Source organism: Aquila chrysaetos, chromosome Z (assembly GCF_900496995.4).
Source record: "Aquila chrysaetos chrysaetos chromosome Z, bAquChr1.4, whole genome shotgun sequence".
Lineage (NCBI taxonomy): Eukaryota > Metazoa > Chordata > Aves > Accipitriformes > Accipitridae > Aquila > Aquila chrysaetos.
Window position 1 is genome coordinate 43274122 of NC_044030.1, and position 20221 is coordinate 43294342.

Below are 20221 nucleotides of genomic sequence, written 5' to 3' on the forward strand. Positions count from 1 at the left end.
TTGAGCTGGCTCGCGCGGGCCGGGGACGGCAGCGTCCCGCCGCCCTCGGCCGCCCGCGGCCGGGCCCCGCCCCGCCCCGGCTGCCCCGCGCGCCTGCGCCCCGCGCGGCGGCGGCCGCGCGGGGCGGGGCCTTGAGGGGCGGCGGTGTCCCCGGCGGCGGTTAAGTGCGGAGCGCGGGCGCCCGGGTGCTTCGTGCCGCTGGCTGAGCCGGGCGGGGGCCGGCTGCGGGAGCGAGGGACGCGCCTCTCGCCGGACCCGCTTCCCGTCGCTGCTCCGCGGGCTCGCCGGCGGCGGGCCGGGCGGGCGCAGGGCGGAGGGGCTGGGCTTGAAAGCGTGCGTGTTTCCTGCCCGCGGAGAGGCGGCCGAGCATGGAGGTGTTCCCGTCCCCGCTGGAGTCCGCCAAGTTTATAGCCGACAACAGCAAAGACGTCTCCGTGGATGAGGAGGGGGCGCGGCGCGTGGCCGAGAGTTTGTTCGACAAAGTCTCGGCGGCGGATTTCGGGCTGGCGGGGTGGAAGAGCCTCCACGAGCTGAACCCCCAGGCCGCCAGCGAGGAGGCGGTGGACTGGGTGTTCCTGGTGGACACCCTCAACTTCTCCTTCTGGTCCGAGCAGGAGGAGCAGAAGTACCTGGTGAAGTACAAGGGTAAAACGCACAGCGGCTACTGGTCCCTCTGCGCCGCCGTCAACAGGGCCCTTGACGACGGTTAGTGAGCGCCGGGGGCGCGGGGGGGGGGCCGGGCCTGGCCTCGCCTCGCCCCGCCCGGCGTTCCGCGGGCACCCGCGGAGCAGCCGGCGGCGGCGGGGCCGGGGCCGGGGGGGGGGGGGGGGGGGGGGGGGAGGAGCGACGGAAACGGAGCGGCGAGTGTGAAGTAAAGGCGCTCCCTCAGCCACGAGGACCGTCTCTGCAAACGGTCGCCTGCTGTGTTGGTAAATCCGCGTGTGCAGGCCGTCCCCGGAGAGCTTGGGGGAGGTGACTGGAAGGGCTTGGCGATACCTTGTACTGAAACGGCGCGACTTGTGGCTCTGACTGCGTTAGCTCGTTTCCATTAAAAAGACTTCGAGGAATGTCTGTAGCCAGCTGTTCGCGACTTACACGACTTATGTGTGCTCTTAAGATAGATTGAGTATTTCCGTGAGAAAATCAGGCTTAATCTGAGAATCCTCCGGACTAGTCTAGTACTGAAGCGGCTCCCGTAAGTCTGAAAACCCGTATGCCTCCAAAACCACTGTTTTAGCGCTCACTCTTGTTGCTGTCATCGGGGTAAAAAAGGTATCTATTTGTAGGTGTAGACGGAGGCTTTAATTAATTTCCTACGTGCTTGTTTGTAAATTAAGGGAGGGTTTGTGTTATGATACTTCTTGTAAATGCACAACGCTATTAGGAGCTAAGGGAAAACAGGCCTATGCGGACTACTAACTATATTTGCCAGTGCGCTAGGTAAACACCACACTCGAAGACTAAACAGTTGGGGAAAATTACCTATAAAAAGCAAGAAAGGTTCCACAGCTGTATGTTGGAAATTGTTGTTTGTAGAAGCAAGCACTCTGCGCAAACACAAATTTGATTTTAAGTAGCTGTGTGAGTGCAGTTATTGCTGAAGGCTCAAGGCGATTCTAAAAGTCGATAGACCCTTTAGATCTTACATGTAAATGTGCTCATCTGTAGCAGGCCACTGTATTAGGTCTTAGGATATGTTATGTATGATAGCCTAAACATCTTATTTTTACTTTTCTGAAGGAATACCTATTACCAGAGCATTGTATTATGCCACTATGACACTTGACCAAGTTAAGCACGTATTTCGCTCTGACACAGAAGTCCCTATGCCTTTGATTGAAGAAAGACACCGGCTGCTGAATGAAAGCGGAACAGTTCTGTTGGAGAGGTTTGGAGGCTCTTTCCTCACCTGTGTTAAAATGAGTAAGAAAAGTGCTTAGAAACTACTATATTTAGTAGTGGAAATTTTTCCTTCTTACAGAGATGAAGAAATATTTGAGGTAAGTTAGTTCTAACACTGCATTTCTTATAAGAATTTACTCCTTACTGACTGTGACTTTAAAAGATAGCTCTTAGGTTGTCTATGTAAATTTTTCTGAGAGGATAGTCAGTTCAGAACTGATCTAAAATTTGTGAATTGTTGGGGTTTTTTAATCCAGGAAACGGAAGGTGAACGGAAACGTTTCTGTGGAACTCTGTGTTTTGACAGTAAAATTCAAGGGAAGTAAGAAGGAAAGTTACTATCATTTTAATATTTTTGCCTCAAATCAGTAAAGATATTGGTTTGTATAATGAAAGGAAAATCAGACTTTGAAGCGGTTGATCTTAGTTATGTAAATTGCTATGAGTCACACAGGTAGAGAAGAAAGTTTCTTAAATAATATTCTTGGACCACAGTATACTTTTCTATTAAGCTGTGTAAAATTACTGAGATTTCATTTCTCTGTAAGTCTAAACCTCTGAAAGCAAAATCACACTGTTTATTAACAGTGAAAGAATCTCAATCGTCTTAAGTCCTTAACTAGTAAGGAATGTATTTCTAATCACACGAGTAAATTTTTTTCCCCAGAGGAGAGCCATTTTCTTCATGTGCTGTCTTGGTCTTCATCACTTTATTGTAATTTATTTTGATATACTCCAGGCTCCCAATTAGATCACAACTCCTTTGTACTACTTACAAATGCATAACATCTGAGATAATTTCTGCCTGAAAAATCAGAATCTTCCCCCCCCCGGCCCCCACCTTGAATTGCTACCAACCCCCCTCCCCCATGTCTCTTTCTTCTTTTGCCTTGAGGATCTCCACAGTTAATGAAGGAAATGAAATTCTGGTAGAATTGTAAAAATGTACAACTACTGGGAATCCACACTATATAACTGTTGTTGATTCAACAGGCATTGCACAAATGACTACAGGCCAGAAGTAACCCATACTTTTGTCGGGGTCGACAGTATACTGAAGCTTTTTGGAGCCGTTTTCCTGAAAGAAACTGATGGGAAGTAAACAGAGACTATCTGGTAATTTCTGTGTCTCTGGTTTTGCCTATACAGGCATGATCTTTATTTAGTATCAGTGACATATGTAGCTACTCCTGTGTTCAGTTCCATCTATGGTAGTATTCAGCTGTTATATCATTATGTCCAAAAGACTTTATTCTAATGATAATACAGCCTATACTAATAAGTCTGTGCAGTCTTTTCAAGATAACTCCCTGGAAAACACCATTCACTGGAGCTTTGAGCCTATTGCATTTACGACTTAAATCCGCCCTCCAGTAGGTGGCATGGTTTTATCTTCCTTTGTCTCCTGCCATGAAATAAGGTATGTTTACATGAAAAATCAGAGGTTCTTCCTAACCTTTGAAGCTACTGGTTTAATGTATTAGGATTTTTTACATATAAAGTAACTTTTTGACAATTTTTATGATCAAAAAGGCAATATTTTCCAAGTAAAGTGATAGAGTACTTTCTTATCTTTGTAGTGACTGTATTCATTAACATAATGTCTTTCATGCGATGATGCTGAGTGCTTTATGAAGCAAGCTTCCCTAAAAGCAGCAGCGGACTACAGAATGAAAAGATATTCCAAAACCAATCCCAGACCGTAAGAACTGACATAGTAGTAAAGCCTGTTGCGTGAATACGGAAGCTGTTTTTCTGCTTTCACTAAGAAAGATGTGTATTTTGAAGGTGGGTGAAATAATGTAGACCAAGTTTACACCCTACTTTTTTTTTTTTTTAAATCCGTATTGGCACCTAATGCAAGGTGACATGGATCACATTATCAACATTGTTTCTGTGGCAGCAGGTTGAGATCTCGCAAGTAAGACTGCCTTCAGTGAAGGGTTAGGAGGGAACTGAAAAGATGGTGAGATATCCAATAGGAAACCAGTGTTTTTCAGTAACTCTCAGTAATAGAAATATGTATGATTATAAAATAAATTCTACTGTAGTAGAATCAGACTATCACAGACTATTATAGCTCTCCTACATTCTGACCATGTAGGGGAACTTCAAAAGTTAACACAGTTCTTTGGCTATATGTTTTTCCAAACACATACAGGAAATATTTTTCATAATTGCACGTTACTGAATGTAATTATATAAGTTGCCTATGTTCTTTTGCTTCTGAAAAGTAAATTGCAAACCAAAACCCAAATCCCTGAAACCTTTTTGTCCTTGTTTGAATAGTTCATATTTAGATGCTGTGCTGAATTTGAATCCTGACAGAAATTTAAATATTTGACTGTTATACTCGCATACCAGGGTTTTCATGTTCTGACATAGACAGTGGAGTCCTTTTTGAGCTTCCAGTCACTGACATTGCATCTTTTATTTCCCATCATCTGGGACTGAGGTTGTAAAATTCTCACGATCCTCCTATTCTTTGCTTTTTTACTAGCTGTGCTATCACATTTTGCTCTCTGCCAACACAATACTCCTTTTTACTTTTAATATCAGTAGGTCATAATTAGTGATGTCTCTTGATACAGGCTCATTGTAGTGGAGGGAAGACATGAGTGTCACTATATGTGGTAGCTTCTCCTAGACAGTAAGGGTGCTGCAGAAAAAAAAAAGTGTAGTTGTATTGCCATCAGGTAAAATGCTCCATTTTTGGAAAAATGATACTATCTTTGAAATATAGTATCATCCACCTAATTCTTTCCGTGCCTTCTGTTGAAAAGAATAGTGGAAAATTTTGCTAGAAATGCTCAATAGTCTTTTTGATATTGATAATTTTACATAAATTTCAGAAGTTCTTTGCAGCATAAAAAATTAACAATAATTGAAACAATGAAATTATAAATTCATGTGCTTGATGAGAAAGTCCAGACAGTATTTTTCTTCCAAGTTAAATTGCTGCATGAGGTGAAAAGTTCCATTTGAATTCCCCCTTCCTCTGGTCTTGCAAAATGGTGTGGTGCTAAAGACAATCAATAGTTCTTTACTATATTGTAAATATAGTGATAGTTCTTTACTATATTGGAAAAATCTTCATGCTGTAAAACAGCAATGTCCTTGGTTTTCATTAGCTTCAGGGCAGTAGGAGCTATGATGGGATTTGGTCTATTAATTATTTATTTCCTGTTGTGATGTTTTAAATGGTATTTTATTATTTAACAATTTAACATACAAAATTGTCTATGTTCTCTAGTAAGTTTGTGCATCTATGCCAAGTAGGGAATGAAGTACAGAGAAAGAAGAAGTTTTCAGGATGCTTGCAGAAGTTCTGTGAAATGTGGACAGACATCTTGTTCTCAGTGGTTTTGGAGAATAGCACTTAATGACAAAAAATATGCTTTGTTCTCAGAAATAGGTGTAGCATCTTGGCAGTGAAATAAAATTAAATTAGCTTAAAAAATGCCATTTGTAAACTGAGGTGATATGGAGGGTGGCAGAATAAAACTGGAAGTAAGTTGAATCCCCACCTACTTGTATTTCAGATTAGCCATTCCAGTTACATAATGTGGTTTAGCACACATTGTCAAAAGTTGAAAATCTCATCTAGCCGTAAAGGGAGGAAAAACCCCCAACCCACTAATACCTTTTTTTTTTCTTGAAGGTGCAGGTTTACATTCACACACTGTGTTCTTCATAGAGTGAAAACGTCAACAGCATACAGATCGTAGCATATCTCTAGTTTTTCCCCTTGTGAGTAGTCACAAAAGCATATAAATCTTTGCAGGATTAGCACCAGCAAAAAAAGTTATGACAAAAATAGAACCATGCATAGTATCTAAGAAAATACTGAATTTGTGAATACACCTTCTACTGGAATTAATTTTCGTCTCTTTTCTTTAACTAGCAAGATACACTATACAACGCAGAGGAGCATTCATTAAAGTTTTCACTAGAATTTTATTTCCTTAACATTACAGATAAATGGATTAACAGTTCGAATTGTCTGATCCAATACAGGCCTTTTGCTCTTCTCAAAATAAAAGGTTGGATGAACTCTAGGGTTTCTGAAAGAATTTTTGCTGGACTTAAACTACAGTGTTTGCCAAGTGGAAGTAAACCAACATTAATGTGTTTGGAGATCCAAGCTGAATATAAACAATTTCTATTCCACTGCAGTGACATCTATTCTGTTTTTCTTTTATTTCAATTTATTTTTGAGCATTCCACATTGTCCTGGGTTTGGCTGGGATAGAGTTAATTTTCACAGGACAGCTGACCTGAACTAGCCAAGGGGATATTCCATACCATGTGATGTCATTCTCATTATATAGGTGATATTGCACCAGGGGAAGTGGTGGAGTGTCAGGTTCTGGTGAGCAGTTGCACTGTGATCACTCATTTTGTATATTCTTTTATTACTGCTACTGTTATTATTGTAACTTCTCTCCTTGTGTTGTCCCAGTAGACTGTCCTTATCTTAACCCACGAGGTTCTACCTTCTTCCTCTCCGCCCCCCCACCCCCACCCCCCCACCCCTTCCTGATTCTCCTCCCCATCCCACCGGAGGGGGCAGGGGGCATTGGGGGGGGGGGGGTGAGGCAGCGGCCTTGTGGGCTTAAACCACAACACATACAATGCCTGTTTGGTTCGATATTGTTTAGATTTTAAGGTGTTTAAGACTCTTGCACTTTTATTCTGGTTTAGTTAACTACTATGTTTGCTTAACCAAATGATAGTTTGTTTCATAGAACAATGTCAACTCTTACCTGTCTCTGTACATGTCATTTGCTGTATTTACTGATGTTTCAGGCACTTAAATAATTTGTTAATTTCTTTCATCAGAAGAAAAAGGTGTCTTTCTACAAACGGGCACAAATACTTGTGGCTGATACGTGGAGTGTATTGGAAGGCAAAGGAGATGGCTCTTTTGATGACATTTCTAGTCTGACTATATTTGCTGACTACAGAATTCCTCAAGTTCTTGTTCACTTAAAAGCAATGAAGTATTCTGAAGAACTAATGAAGAAACTACGTGAAGGTTTGTTCCTCCCTTACTAATATCAAGTAATCTTACCTCTTGACACTGTAGACTAAAGCTACTTTTAAAATTTAATGTTTTGTCCATGTAAGGGTTATGTGTGGGTTTTTTTGCTCCAGGGAACAAGGACTTCTTACGTAGTGGTGAGGTAACAGGAAGGAACTTACCCTCTAACAGTGATCTTGAATGAGATCTTAAGGTTTACAAAGATCTAACTGTTGCATTAAATATTGATAAGGGAAGGATTAAAGAGACTAAGCCAGTTGGTCTTTGAGTTTCTGAAGGTCTGCTGTTGCCAAAAACATTTTACAGTATTAGTATAGTGGTGATTTTTGAGGTTTATATAAAAGAAGGAATGATTTCTTCAGTAGTTCAAAGATGATGTAGAAGCATGGGGATTCATCTTTATCTGTACTTAAGTGCTAGTGACAAGCAAGGTAATATTATAAGCATCCATTAAAAAAAAAAAGATTGCTTTAAATGAAGTTAATTGCCTAAGACTACAGTCTCGTTTTTAAGCATGGTTCCATCTTCTGGTACTTATTAACTATGAACTTCAGTGAATAAAAACATAAACCAATCCCTTTTCTACTGTAAAATCACTGTATTTAGAGGTGGGACTGCTGTTACGCAATTCTAAAATTACACAGCAAGATAAACAGATGAATGCAATTATCCATCAATCTTAACAGAAAGGCCATATGTGTATATATATGCATGCCTAAATATATTAAACAGATCATGTAGACAATTTCTCTTTTTTCCATGAAACCTAATAAGGACATTCCCATCCAAGTCATTCAAACAAACGGGTCCCTTCATATTTTTATATATATTTATATAGGGGTTTTGGTTTTATTTGTTTTTTTAATTTTTGAATCTTAGAGTTATCTTGGCAGAAAATACACTGTCTCGGAATTACATTTGACTATCCTTTTAGGCTCCACAGGCAAAGAAATAGTCATATAATGTGCAGTATAACCCAAACACCTGTTCTTTTCTTAAACCACTGTCTCAGAATACAGAATGTTGTTTTAATTGAATGGGAGGTAAACTTGTAAGTGCAGATGGTAAAATTAAAGTAATCGTTAGAAAATGTATAACAACATTTTTAGCAGTTGTAGTGTAAGTTGTGAAGACTGCAGTTGTAGAATAGAGTAAATGGGGGGGGGGGGGGGGGCAAACTGAGGCCATCCTGTGGCTTCTGTTTCTTGAACATAATTGGATTGCTGTTGTGTCCTGCAGGAACGGTTTTCCACTCTGGAGATAAAGAGGAGGTGGAGATCCGTGGCTGTTCCATTTGGTGTTGTGCATTGATTTGTAAGCACCTGCTGGAGCTCTACGACAAGAAGGGTCAGGACATGCGTGAAAAGATCAATGCGGTTTTACTCGATTACTATCTCTGGGACTATGCCAGGGATCATAGGGAAGAAATGAAAGATATTCCGTTTCACCGAGTACGGTGTATATATTACTAAGTCCAGTGTGATAGCTATTGTACTGATGCGTTATCTCTTGAATTGCAGTTGTTCTTTTCATACAGTGGTTTGTTATATACCAGTTTGGAACTGGCTAAATCAAATGCTTGTTTTCTGCTGATGTATTAAGAACTTGCCTTTTTTTTTTTTTTCTTTTTTCCTCTGAATCTTTCACTGTCCATGACTGGCATTAATGGTGTAAACTTTGCTGGACAATCCTTGTTAGTACGGGGTTTATTATTCCCACTTTAAGTTCCATATATGTGTGCGTACGTGTACTTGCGCAGGTAGATGTGGGTATGGACGTGTCTGTCTGCATCCCAGCCTTCTGGGCCACTCTCTCTGCCCCGCACCCCCCCCGCCCCTTCCCGCAGTGCTGCCGATTGCTGCACGGACACTGAATAAAGCGAGCGCTGACGCGAACCGCACGGAGCACAGCTGCCTTTTCTCGGGGGGGGGGGGGGGGGGAGCGGGGAGCGGGGGCAAGCGCCGGCGTCAGCCCTGGGGAGGGGAGGGGGGGGGGGGGGGGGGGGGGCGGCGGCGTGCCCCGGCCTCCTCCGGCCTCCTCCCGCCGCCGGGGGGCGCTGTGGGCGGCGGGGCGCGAGGCGGCGGCGCTCTGCGGCGGGGGCGGCCGCCGGACGTTGCCGCCGTTGCCTAGCGAGGCGCCGTAAACAACGGGGAGAGACCGGCCGCCGCCGCCGCCCCGGCTCTCTCCGCCGCGGCCTGCCGCCGTCCCCGCCGCGCCCCTCCGCCCGGACCCGGCGGCAGCCGCCGGCGGCGAGGCGCGGGAGCCGCCAGACGGCCTGGCGGGGCGCGGGAGGGCGGGCCGCGCCGGAGCAGGAGCCGTAGCGGGGGCTCGGCGGCTCCGCCAGCCCGGGCGCCTGGATTCCGCGGCCCCGGGCGTCTCCCGAGACCCAGGCGTGATCCCGTTCCCGGCTTCTCTCAGGTTTGGAGTAAAAGGTGCACTTCGAGACACGGCAAACGTGGGAAATGTACCGGCCCGCTCTCAAAATGCCCCTGCCAGCAAAAAGCCCTCCGGCGGGTTCCCTCCTGGGGCCCGGTAGCCGAGAGCGTCGGGTATATCGACACCAGTGTTTCTGTAGCTTCGGCGAAGACCTGTTTCATATTCCCACATTTCTTTTATGAAACAGTGGATGGGATTCCCCCCCCCCCCCCCCCCCCGCGACTTGGTTTAAATTTATTTTTTTTTTAAACATAATTTTAAAAGGGAGCGGGGGATGTCAGCACTTTAAAGGAGTGCTCACTACGGGTTAGAAATAATGCACCTGGATAAATAAAACCAGAAATCGTTCAAAATGTGTTTTGAATCTGTAGTTAGTAAGTTTATATAGCTGTTTCTGATCGCCACATCCTTTATGATACAAGTCTGATTTCAGCCTCATGCTTTGCTTACTTGTTTTACTTCTTCTCAGTTAATAAAATGGAGCTTTTCTTTTTTCAACCCCAGATAGTTTCTCGGCTCTGGGTGGCCAAGTTCTCAAACTAAGTGGAAAAAAATGAAATGCAAAAACTCTTCTCTTTGCAACCACAAGACAACAACTGTTTAAAGCTGTTTGTTTTCAACAGACTTGAATTTGGGGGGCTGAGCTGGTGAGTTCTGCCAGCTTTCTTAAAGGCAATGTGTGGGAGTTTAGCAAGCAGGCAGTTGAGCAAACTTTCCTTTGCACTGCAACGATTCTTAAAATCGGAAAAAAAAAAAACCAACAAAAAAAAGATGTGTTTGGGATCCAGCAGTACCTGTGGTAGTTTTTGAATGTTCATGAAAGACAGCTGTAAAGAAAGGCTATTCCTTGATATTTACAGTTGTACTACTGTACAGTGCTTATGTTATAAGAATTAATAGGCAGGGAGCAGTATAAGGAACCATGATTGCTAAAATATATAGTTAATAAAAATATTTACATATGTGCTTAAAGATGCAGGTTAAAATCAGAGGAATCCTTTATGTGTAAATACATTTAAAATCACACCTCCTTCATAGGCAACACAACTGCTTTCTCTGTGCTTGAGTTACAAACGCTTGGCGCTTCCTAAGTGGAAGAGGGTTTTAAAACACGCGCGTGTGTATATACACATAACTTTTGGAGAAAAACATTTTGACTGATTTATGTTGCCTGTGCAGCATGAATGCAGCAAAAGGAAAATGAGAGGATTCATTGTAAGCAAATGCTTTATCAACAGTGTTTATTAATAAGCTCTTATGATATTGTTGCTTCATATGACTGTGTTATGTTCAAATAGAAAATCAGGCAACTTTCAGACTTAAGGCTAAGTCTGCTAGCTTGGAAATTAATAGAGGCAAAGTTAATTTATTAATTGATTTAACAGTTATTAATATAGCTACTTTTAATTCAGGTACTTTTCAAGAGTGTAATGATGCTTATGTATTTAGGGAATGTCAACTTTGTACTTCAGCAGGAGGTGAACACAGGAATGGTAACAGATTTCTTGTTGGCTATGTGAATACTGACTGGGGAGCACAGGGATGGAGTCTGGCATGGAGGAGATCCCAGTTAAAGTTGCAGTTCGAATCAGACCTCTGCTTTCCAAAGAAGTACTTCATAACCACCAAGTGTGTGTGAGATTAGTCCCAAATACACAACAAATTATCATTGGGAAAGACCGTGTCTTCACTTTTGATTTTGTATTTGGCAAAAACTCAACCCAAGAAGAAGTTTATACTGTTTGCATTAAGCCTCTTCTAGTGTCTTTGACTGAGGGATACAATGCTACAGTGTTTGCATATGGACAGACAGGTTCTGGGAAGACTTACACCATTGGAGGTGGCCACATTGGTAAGTTGTAGAAAGTTTGGGTTTTTTTTTAAACTGATGAACAGTGTATTTATGCAAGTTAAATATTTAATACAGAGCAGATGATGCTGCAGAATTTTAAAAGGCTAATGAGAAAAGGTATAGTAAAAAAAAAAGCTTCCAAAATTTGCGATAATTAAACTGTTCTAAAAACAAATTCTCTATAAATTAGGCTACACCAAAAATAAGAAAAAGAAAATGCATAAAGTGTTCTTTCTCATTCCCCATTTTAACATGCAACTTAAACTAGAATTTCTTCCTGAAATGCAGTGTTTTGGAGAGTCTTGCTACATTTATCTTACCTTGAAACTGTCTGCTTTAGGCAATTAGTTGTTTGCTTGCTCATTCATTGCTGCTTTTTTTGAGAGAGAGACATTTCTATGACATCATAGAAATTTATTATTTAAATCTTCCAAATGGATATAAATAGATTATTCTAAATCTCTTGGTAGGTATTAAAATCTTCCTTTTATTTAGAATCATAGAATCACAGAATCATTTAGGTTGGAAAAGACCTTTAAGATCATCAGGTCGAACCATTAACCTAACAGTGCCAAGTCCACCACTAAACCATGTCCCTAAGCACCACATCTACACGTCTTTTAAATACCCCCAGGGATGGTGACTCAACCACTTCCCAGGGCAGCCTGTTCCAATGCCTGACAACACTTTCAGTGAAGAAATTTTTCCTAATATCCAATCTAAACCTGCCCTGGCACAACTTGAGGCCATTTCCTCTTGTCCTATCGCTTGGTACTTGGGAGAAAAGACCAGTACCCACCTCGCTACAGCCTCCTTTCAGGTAGTTGTAGAGAGCGGTAAGGTCTCTCCTCAGCCTCCTTTTCTCCAGGCTAAACAACCCCAGTTCCCTCAGCCGCTCCTCATAAGACTGGTTCTCTAGACCCTTCACCAGCTTCGTTGCCCTTCTCTGGACACGCTCCAGCACCTCAATGTCTTTCCTGTGGTGAGGGGCCCAAAACTGAACACAGCACTCGAGGTGCGGCCTCACCAGTGCCAAGTACAGGGGAACAATCACCTCCCTGCTCCTGCTGGCCACACTATTTCTGATACAGGCCAGGATGCCATTGGCCTTCTTGGCCACCTGGGCACACTGCTGGCTCCTATTCAGCCGGCTGTCAACCAGCACCCCCAGGTCTTTCTCTGCCGGGCAGCTTTCCAGCCACTCCTCCCCAAGCCTGTAGCGCTGCATGGGGTTGTTGTGACCCAAGTGCAGGACCCGGCACTTGGCCTTGTTGAACCTCATGTAGTTGGCCTCTTAATTCTGCTTACTGGTACAACTTCACTTGTCTTTCCTCTACAGTTATTTAATGTTCTTGTCAGTACCATTGCTAGCCAGGTTCTTTAGGTAGTGGATGTCACAATCCAAGGCTGTTCATAGCTCAACAATTTTAGGTTTATACATGTATTTACTGAATTCATAGTTAGGTGTGAGCAACCTTTTATATTTTTGGTAAAAAAAGATTCTTGATATCCTCTATAGACAAGTGGTTTCCATATTCTTTAAAAAAGAACACAAATTATTTATGGAAGCATTGTCCTATGCTGAATGTTAAAAAAATAAAAACAGAGTTTGGCATTAGTGTTCCATATCTACTTTGAAAAAATAGGAAATTACTGTAAATGTTGGTCATAAATCTTGTGTCACCAAGTTACTAATGGTTGTTGCTGTATTTAAGTGAAATTTACAGTTTCTCCAACCCTTGCAATGTCATTGCCAACCATAATGAGCAGGAATAAAGAAGAAACCTACACTGTAAGGAGTATAGATTCAAAGCAGAATCCATAGTGTTCGTAACTTTTGTCACTATAAGGTTATGTGATTTTGAACTTAACTTTGAATCCTATTAATGGATGCAAACAAATATTCTGAACCCCAGAAAAACAAATATTTACAAAAGTCCGTGGGAACACTGAGCTCTTCGGATTCCTTAGTATATTGAGTAGCAAATCTCACAGACTTCTCTCAATCTTCATTCTTTGTAATTTATGCGGCAGGTTGACTGCAATTTTCTGTGACATCTTTGCTTATATTTTAGCATCAGTTGCTGAGGATGAAAAGGGCATAATCCCACGGGCTATTCAGGAATTATTTCAGCATATTTCTGAAAACCGTAACATTGACTTCCATGTGAAAGTATCTTATATAGAGGTTTACAAGGAAGAACTTCGGGATTTATTGGAGTTGGAGACCTCTGTGAAAGAATTACATATCCGAGAAGATGAAAAGGGAAATACAGGTAGGATTTCAGCTCTAAAATTTGGTATGTTGTGTTTCAGTTGTGTGCCCAAGTTATTCTTGCCTTCTCTTGAAAGAGCTTATTCATTACTAATACTAGAAAAAAGTTAAATTTTCAGAATATAAACTCAGTTTAGCTGATTTGAAGCAGTTTCGGGTTTAGATGCCTGTGAACGATACAGCTTTCCATCAGAAATGGCAACAAATGATGAAGTAGAAATACAGTTATTGCTTCCACAAATTCTGTCTAGGAACACAATAGTGTGTGATTATTCACTTGAATAAGTATTTTAAGGTTAAACCTTTGCTTCTCCCTTCAAAATTATAATTGTTAAGCCACTTATACTGTAAATATCTGCCCCCCTTTCATGATGAAATGAGTGGAAGAGAACATTTCATTAAGAGTAGCATCTGATACTTTTTGGAGGCTTCGAAATTAACACTTATCCTATAGTTCTCCTGTCCTCTACATGAAAATGCTAGAAGAATCCACAGCAGAGGTGTTTTATTCTGAAACTGTATAAGCTGTTTCGGAGTTTTTTTTTCTTTATTCTTTATATTCAAATTGTTATGTTTGCTCTAATATTAATATACCGTTGTATTGAGCTGGCATGAGTTTTTTTGTGTGTAGCTGGAAGAAGGCACTAATTTAGCACAAATCTTGTGGACAATATCATTGCTTCATAAGGATCCCACAACATTTTTTTAATTATTTCACTTCTTCAGTACAGTTCGAGTCAGCATCAGTAGACTGTGCTAGAACATTTTCCATCCTTCATTAAAACAAAGGACAAAAACTATGCTTGGTAGAAGTACACTTCCACATTACTAGATTACTAAGAGATACTTGTCCAAAAGGCCCAACTACCCGACCTATGCAGAATAGAAATTCTGTTCTTGCCATAGGCTAGGAATCATTTCTGCTACAAACTTTTTTTTTGTCTTTTTTTTTTTTTAAACTGGCTAAGTATGTTTTGAGTTGACTTTGCTCATCGTTTTTCTAGATAGCACTAGATTGCATATTGCATATGGCAATGTGTAAATGAGTAAAGCTGTGTATTGTGTTTAAGGTATTGTTTCAAATGCTATGACACAAGACACCCATATATTAAATATCTGCAGGTTTCAGATATGTTGTACCTCATGCTTTTCACATATTGATGTCTTATTTTTCTATAGCTATATGCTATGACCTCATAATAATGCAGGCTTGTATGTTTCTCTAATATGTGTTTATAGTTTGACTATTCCTAATTGCTGTAAACTTTTGCTGAAGAGTTTAGAATTAATCGAATTATGCTTACTTTCTTTGGTTTGGTGTTTGAAGTGATTGTCGGTGCTAAGGAATTCCAAGTAGAATGTGCAGATGAAGTGATAAGCCTGTTGGAAAGTGGCAATGCAGCTCGTCACACAGGCACAACACAAATGAATGAGCACTCCAGTCGATCTCACGCCATTTTTACCATCAGTATTTGTCAGAAACAGTCTGCAGAGTCTCAAAGAAATACTGATGCTGCACAGGATTCATCTTGGAAATCAGTCCAGATGATTGCTTCAAAGTTTCATTTTGTGGATTTGGCAGGATCAGAGAGGGTGACAAAGACTGGAAATACTGGTGAACGCTTCAAAGAATCAATTCAGATCAATAGTGGTCTGTTGGCCTTGGGAAATGTCATCAGTGCTCTTGGAGACCCAAAAAGGAAAAGTGTACATATTCCATACAGGGATGCTAAAATCACTCGTATTCTGAAAGACTCCCTTGGAGGAAATGCCAAGACTGTCATGATAACATGTATAAGTCCATCCTCATCAGACTTTGATGAATCTTTAAATTCCCTCAAATATGCCAACAGAGCCAAAAACATTAGAAATAAACCAGTTGTAAATTACAACCCTGATCAAGACCGAATTGATGAAATGGAACTTGAAATCAGATTGCTTCGAGAAGCTTTGCAGAACCAGCAAGTCAGTAATCAGTGTTCACATGAGTTAAATCAAGAAAGAACTCGTATTACCTCACTTGAGGAACAGCTCACCCGGCTTCAGGTTCAGTGTTTCAGTTATAGAAATTGTATAGATGAAGCCTTCCCATTTCTGGTTGATTTGAATGATGATGTTACCTTAAAAAGAAGTCAGAGGGACAGGTTGCAGAGCTGGATCACTATGGTACAGGAAGTAAGGAAGGAAGCTCTCACCATGCAGGAAACTGACACAGGGACTGGGACCAGCCAAGAGCCACATCACATCACAATTCTTCAGCTAAAGAGGGAATTAAAGAAATGCCAGGTATTTAATTATAAGTTGATTATTTAAATAACTATGTGAAAGAGCAGTCTGCTAAAACTTTAATTCCATTTTGAAAGACGTAAAACTGTTATGCTTACCTGTACTTAATTTGACAATTTAAATTTAATTCACAATCTTGTATAATTTTGTTTGTCTAATCCCTGGGACATAGCTTTATTTTAGTGGATGATTGAATAGACAGTCATCTTAATTGTGATAGAGATAAGTAAAGTAATGTTATATTTTGGCTAGTCAGTTTCAAGATGATTCCATGAGGCTGAGCTGTTTTATCTGTTAGATTTTTGTTTTTAGCTATGCTAGTGTGCTAGGTCTAGCTAGAACAGAGTTAATTTTCTTCATAGCAGCTTGTCGGATGCTGTTGTTTAGATTTGTGGCCAGTACAATGCTAATAACAGCAATGTTTTAGGTCTTGCTGAACAGTGCCTGCACAGCATCAGGGCTGTCTCTGTTTCTCCCTCTGCCACCCAATGAATAGATTTGGGGGTGCACAAAAGATTGGGGACACACCCCCCCCCCCAAACAGATGACCCGCATTAACCAAAATGGTATTTCATGCCGTATCACATCATGCTCAGCAACAAAAAGGGAGAGGAGGAGGTTTAGGGAGGTTAGTCATATTTTGCCTGGGAACTGGCTGGGCATCAGTCAGCCTTGGGAGGTGGTGAGTGATTGCCTTTGCATCATTTGTTTTGTTTTCTTTTCTTTCCTTCTTCTTCCACTTCACTTACTGAACAATTTCTATCTTGACCCACAAGTTTTCTTGGTTTTACTCTTCCTTTGCTCTTCCCCCATCCCACTGGGGTTGGTGAGGGGAAGTAAGTAGGGCTGTGTGTGCTTAGCTGCCTACTGTGGTTAGCCCACAACAGTCCTTTTTGGAGTCCAACATGCAGCTCAAGGCCTTCAAGATAGTAACAGATTTGATTAGAGTGTGCTAGATTAAACTTCTAGCTCTTATACCTGTTTAGTTCAGTTGTTACTTGAGTGGCTGTTGCAGGTCATGATGCTGGCATATTTGCTTTGGGTGCCGATTAATGTGTTTCCTCAAATATTCTGATGCTTGATTCCTTTCTAGCTGTACAACAGACTCCAAGAATCATTAATGACTGTTTTCAGATTTTGCTGGTTAGTGTGTTGTTTATCACTTTGTTTTCCTTTGCTTGGGAGAGCTATGATGAAACCACTGGCCTTCAGCTCAGTCTCGTATGTGGGTCTTACACCGCAGGTCTCCCAGTACTCCAAGAACCATCTCATGGACAAAACCAGCAACTATACCTTTCCCCTTTTCTCCTCTGAGAGACATTTTCTAGAGGGAGGAAAGAATGGCACCTATCCCTTCCTCTCCTCCAGGATAGGTTTTTATAGCCTTGATGTAATGGCTTTTCAGTTCCTTTGATAACCTTGTGCAATCAGACGGTTCATACTGGTGTGTGTTGTGATCCTGATTTTGATTATTGTTCATAAAGTTAAACAACTAATTGGGGGTGCCACACAGGAATGTGCTCCAAGGCGATTGATCCCTGGGGTAGCAGGGAGTATGGCAGGAGTTGGGCAGGTGCGTAGGGCCACTATTGCCTCTGACGGCTTGGGATTTCATGCCTGAACAGGCTTGTAAACCCGTCAAGCTAATACATCATTTGAAGGAGGGGAGGTGAAACACAGTGACTTCTAAAGCTGTGTTGGGACCTGGCCCATGCCTATCAAGCCACTGTCCAGTGCCCTCAGAGGTGCAAGAGGGTTTCGCGATCTAAGAGCCCACAAATGGGCATGGAGAAGGTCTGTTGCTCTGAGGCCACACAAACGGACACTAAACCAGAGACCAAACCCTCAACTGTAATAGTTGCTCCTGTAGTCAAAAAGAAACAGTGGAAGCAAAGGTCAACTCAGTTAGTAAGAGAAGAAGCAGCTCCTCTTGAGAGCGGGAGAGAGGAAGAATCAGAAGAGGCAGCCTATTCTGCAGCAGGATAGCGGAGGAGAGAGATAGAAATTGTAAGAGGTGGAAACTACCTGGTTCCTATCTGTGACCAAGCTGCAAGATAGGTGGAAAGATTTTGTCTGTCAGCAAAATGAGTGAATTGCTACCTGGTTGCTCCAGTGCTGGGATAGTAGGCCTAACAGTCTGGAACTAGAAGGTAGGGAAGCACAGCAGGTGGGATCCATTGCTAGGGACTGTGGGACTGACAGAGGGATCAGAAAAGGGGCAGCCACCTGCAGCCTCCAGAGGTGGCTCTTGCTAAGCATGAAGGTAAGGTACCCTCCTAAAGAAGATACTGTAATCCAGTGAGGCAAGTGGACTGCCACAGAAGAAGGTATCCAGTGTCTGAGGTAATTAGCGGTGGTGGAGGTGGTCTACAGTGACATGGACGATAATCAGGCCCCCAAAGATCCGAAAGACATACAGTGCACATGATCTGTGTGGCAGAAGTCTATACAGAGTGCACCGATGTCATGAGACAGCAACCTAGCAATGACAGATTGGGCTGACATCGAAGCACTAGCTTTGTATAGACTGGTCGCCCAGCTCTGGCAATTCAAAGAGAATCTCTATTCCCCCTCCCTGCTGTGGGCCTATATCTCAGCTGTGGCAAGACTGTTCCACAAGGTCTGGCAACTTGAAGAGAATGTGGATAATCTCTCTCCCTCCTTGCCCCGGAGGCCAGCATCTCAGCTACCATGAGTCAGCCATTCTCTGATCAAAGGAAAGGGATCCATGGGAACATGCCATGTGCCACCCTGTGCTTCTATCGGCGTGACTGTAGGGAGGATAGGGAAGGTGCACCTACCTTGGTCCTGGAAGTCTATTCCTGAGATGCAGTAGATGGTCTGAGGACCCCTCTCCTCTTTCTGATACTGATCCAATGGACTTATGTCCTTGTGGCTTTGAACCCCACGCCTTCTACCATGGAAGAACCATGCTGGTCTGTAGTAGGATCACACCTGTGAATAGTCCTTGTAGCATAGCCTGGGCAAGAGAGAGAGAGATGGACTTCTTTCATGGTATAAAGACTTCTGGTTTGCAATTACAGGAGTCAGGTAATGAATGCTCTGATTGTGAATGGCAGGGGGCCTCCCTCCGCCCAAGCGGAGGAAATGGACAATTGGATTTACTTTGATTTTGGTGGACACCAGTGCGCAGTGTACCCTAACGCCATCAGGATGCAAGGGGGCAGAACACATCTGGATTTCTGGAGTGACAGAGGGATCCCAATCATTGTCTGAGGTGAGCCTAACATGAAACAAGTGGCAGAAGCATCCTATTGTCACCAGTCCAGAGGCCCCATATATCCTTGCCATTGACTCTCTCAAAAGAGGGTACTTCAAGGATCCAAAGAGGTACCATTGGGCCTTTGATGTAGCCACTGCAGGTTCAGAGAAGATTAAACAGCTGTCTACCTTGCCTGGCCTCTTGGATGATCCTTCTGTTGTGGGGTTGCTGTGTGTTGCAGAACAGCAAGAGCCAATTGCTACCATGATGGTACACTGGTGTCAATATTGTCCCAAGTGAGACTCCCTCATTCCCATCCAGGAGCTGATTCATCAACTCCAGAGCCAATGAGTGATTAGCAAGACTCACTTGCCCTTTCATAGTCCCATATGGCCAGTGCGAAAGTCTGATGGAGAGTGGAGGTTTACAGTGAACTATCATGGCCTGAATGAAGTCATGCCACCATTAAGTGCTGCCATACTAGACATACTAGAACTCCAGTATGAACTGGAGTCAAAGGCAGCCAAGTGATATGCCATAACTGGTATTGCCAATACATTTTTCTCAATCCCTTTTTCAGCAAAGTGCAGGCCACAGTTAGCTTTGATGTGGAAGGGTGTCCAATCTGGAATCAACTGCCACAGAGGGGTGGAAGCACAGCCCTACCATTTGCCATGGACTGATCCAGACTGCACTGGAACAGGGCAAAGCCCTGGAAAGCTTGCTGTGCATTGATGACATCACTGTGTGGGGTAACACAGCTGAAGAAGTGTTTAAGAAAGGGAAAAGAAAATCCAGATTCTTCTGAAAGCTGGTTTTGTCATTAAACAAAACAAGGTCAATGGACCTTTACAAGAAATCTAGTCTTGGGGAATAAAATGGCAAGATGGGCGTCATCACATCCTAGCAGAAGTGATAAGAAGATGAGATAACAGCCGTGTCCCCAGTAGTTAAAAAAAAGGAAACCCAGGCATTCCTAGGCATTGTGGGATTCTGGAGAATGCATAGTCCAGGTTATAGTCAACTTGTAAGTCCTCTCTATTGAGTGGCCTCAAAGAAGAACTATTTCAACTGGGTCCCCAAGCAGTAATAAACATTTTAACAGATCAGTCAGGAAATAGTTCGTGCGGTAGCCCTTGGGCCAGTCCAGGCAGGACCAAGTGTAAGAAGTGTGCTTTATGCTGACACCAGGGAGCATGGCCT

The 20221-nt window shown here is 42.6% G+C and overlaps 2 protein-coding genes across 6 annotated transcripts in view; both read left to right on the forward strand.

The window, feature by feature from the left end:
* Positions 1 to 149: 149 nt before the first annotated feature.
* CZH9orf64 (chromosome Z C9orf64 homolog) lies at positions 150 to 8841 on the forward strand. The gene is given in 4 exon segments (XM_030005796.2): positions 150 to 705; positions 1741 to 2000; positions 6745 to 6940; positions 8186 to 8841. Coding segments are annotated over 4 exon segments (1026 nt in total). The 5' UTR covers positions 150 to 368; the 3' UTR covers positions 8419 to 8841.
* A 424-nt stretch (positions 8842 to 9265) lies between these two features.
* Positions 9266 to 20221, forward strand: part of KIF27 (kinesin family member 27) — a 32576-nt gene continuing 21620 nt past the window's right edge. For 4 of the 5 annotated variants that reach the window (XR_003922157.1, XM_030005778.2, XM_030005782.2 and 1 more), the window contains exons 1-4: positions 9266 to 9401; positions 10858 to 11234; positions 13310 to 13510; positions 14837 to 15795. Coding sequence is in view for 4 of the 5 variants with exons in the window: in XM_030005778.2 (XP_029861638.1) it covers positions 10925 to 11234; positions 13310 to 13510; positions 14837 to 15795 (1470 nt within the window). In the remaining variant the exon portion in view is untranslated. Of the gene's footprint in view, positions 9402 to 9488; positions 11235 to 13309; positions 13511 to 14836; positions 15796 to 20221 lie in introns of those variants that run through there. The other variant, XM_030005780.2, reaches the window with a different exon arrangement.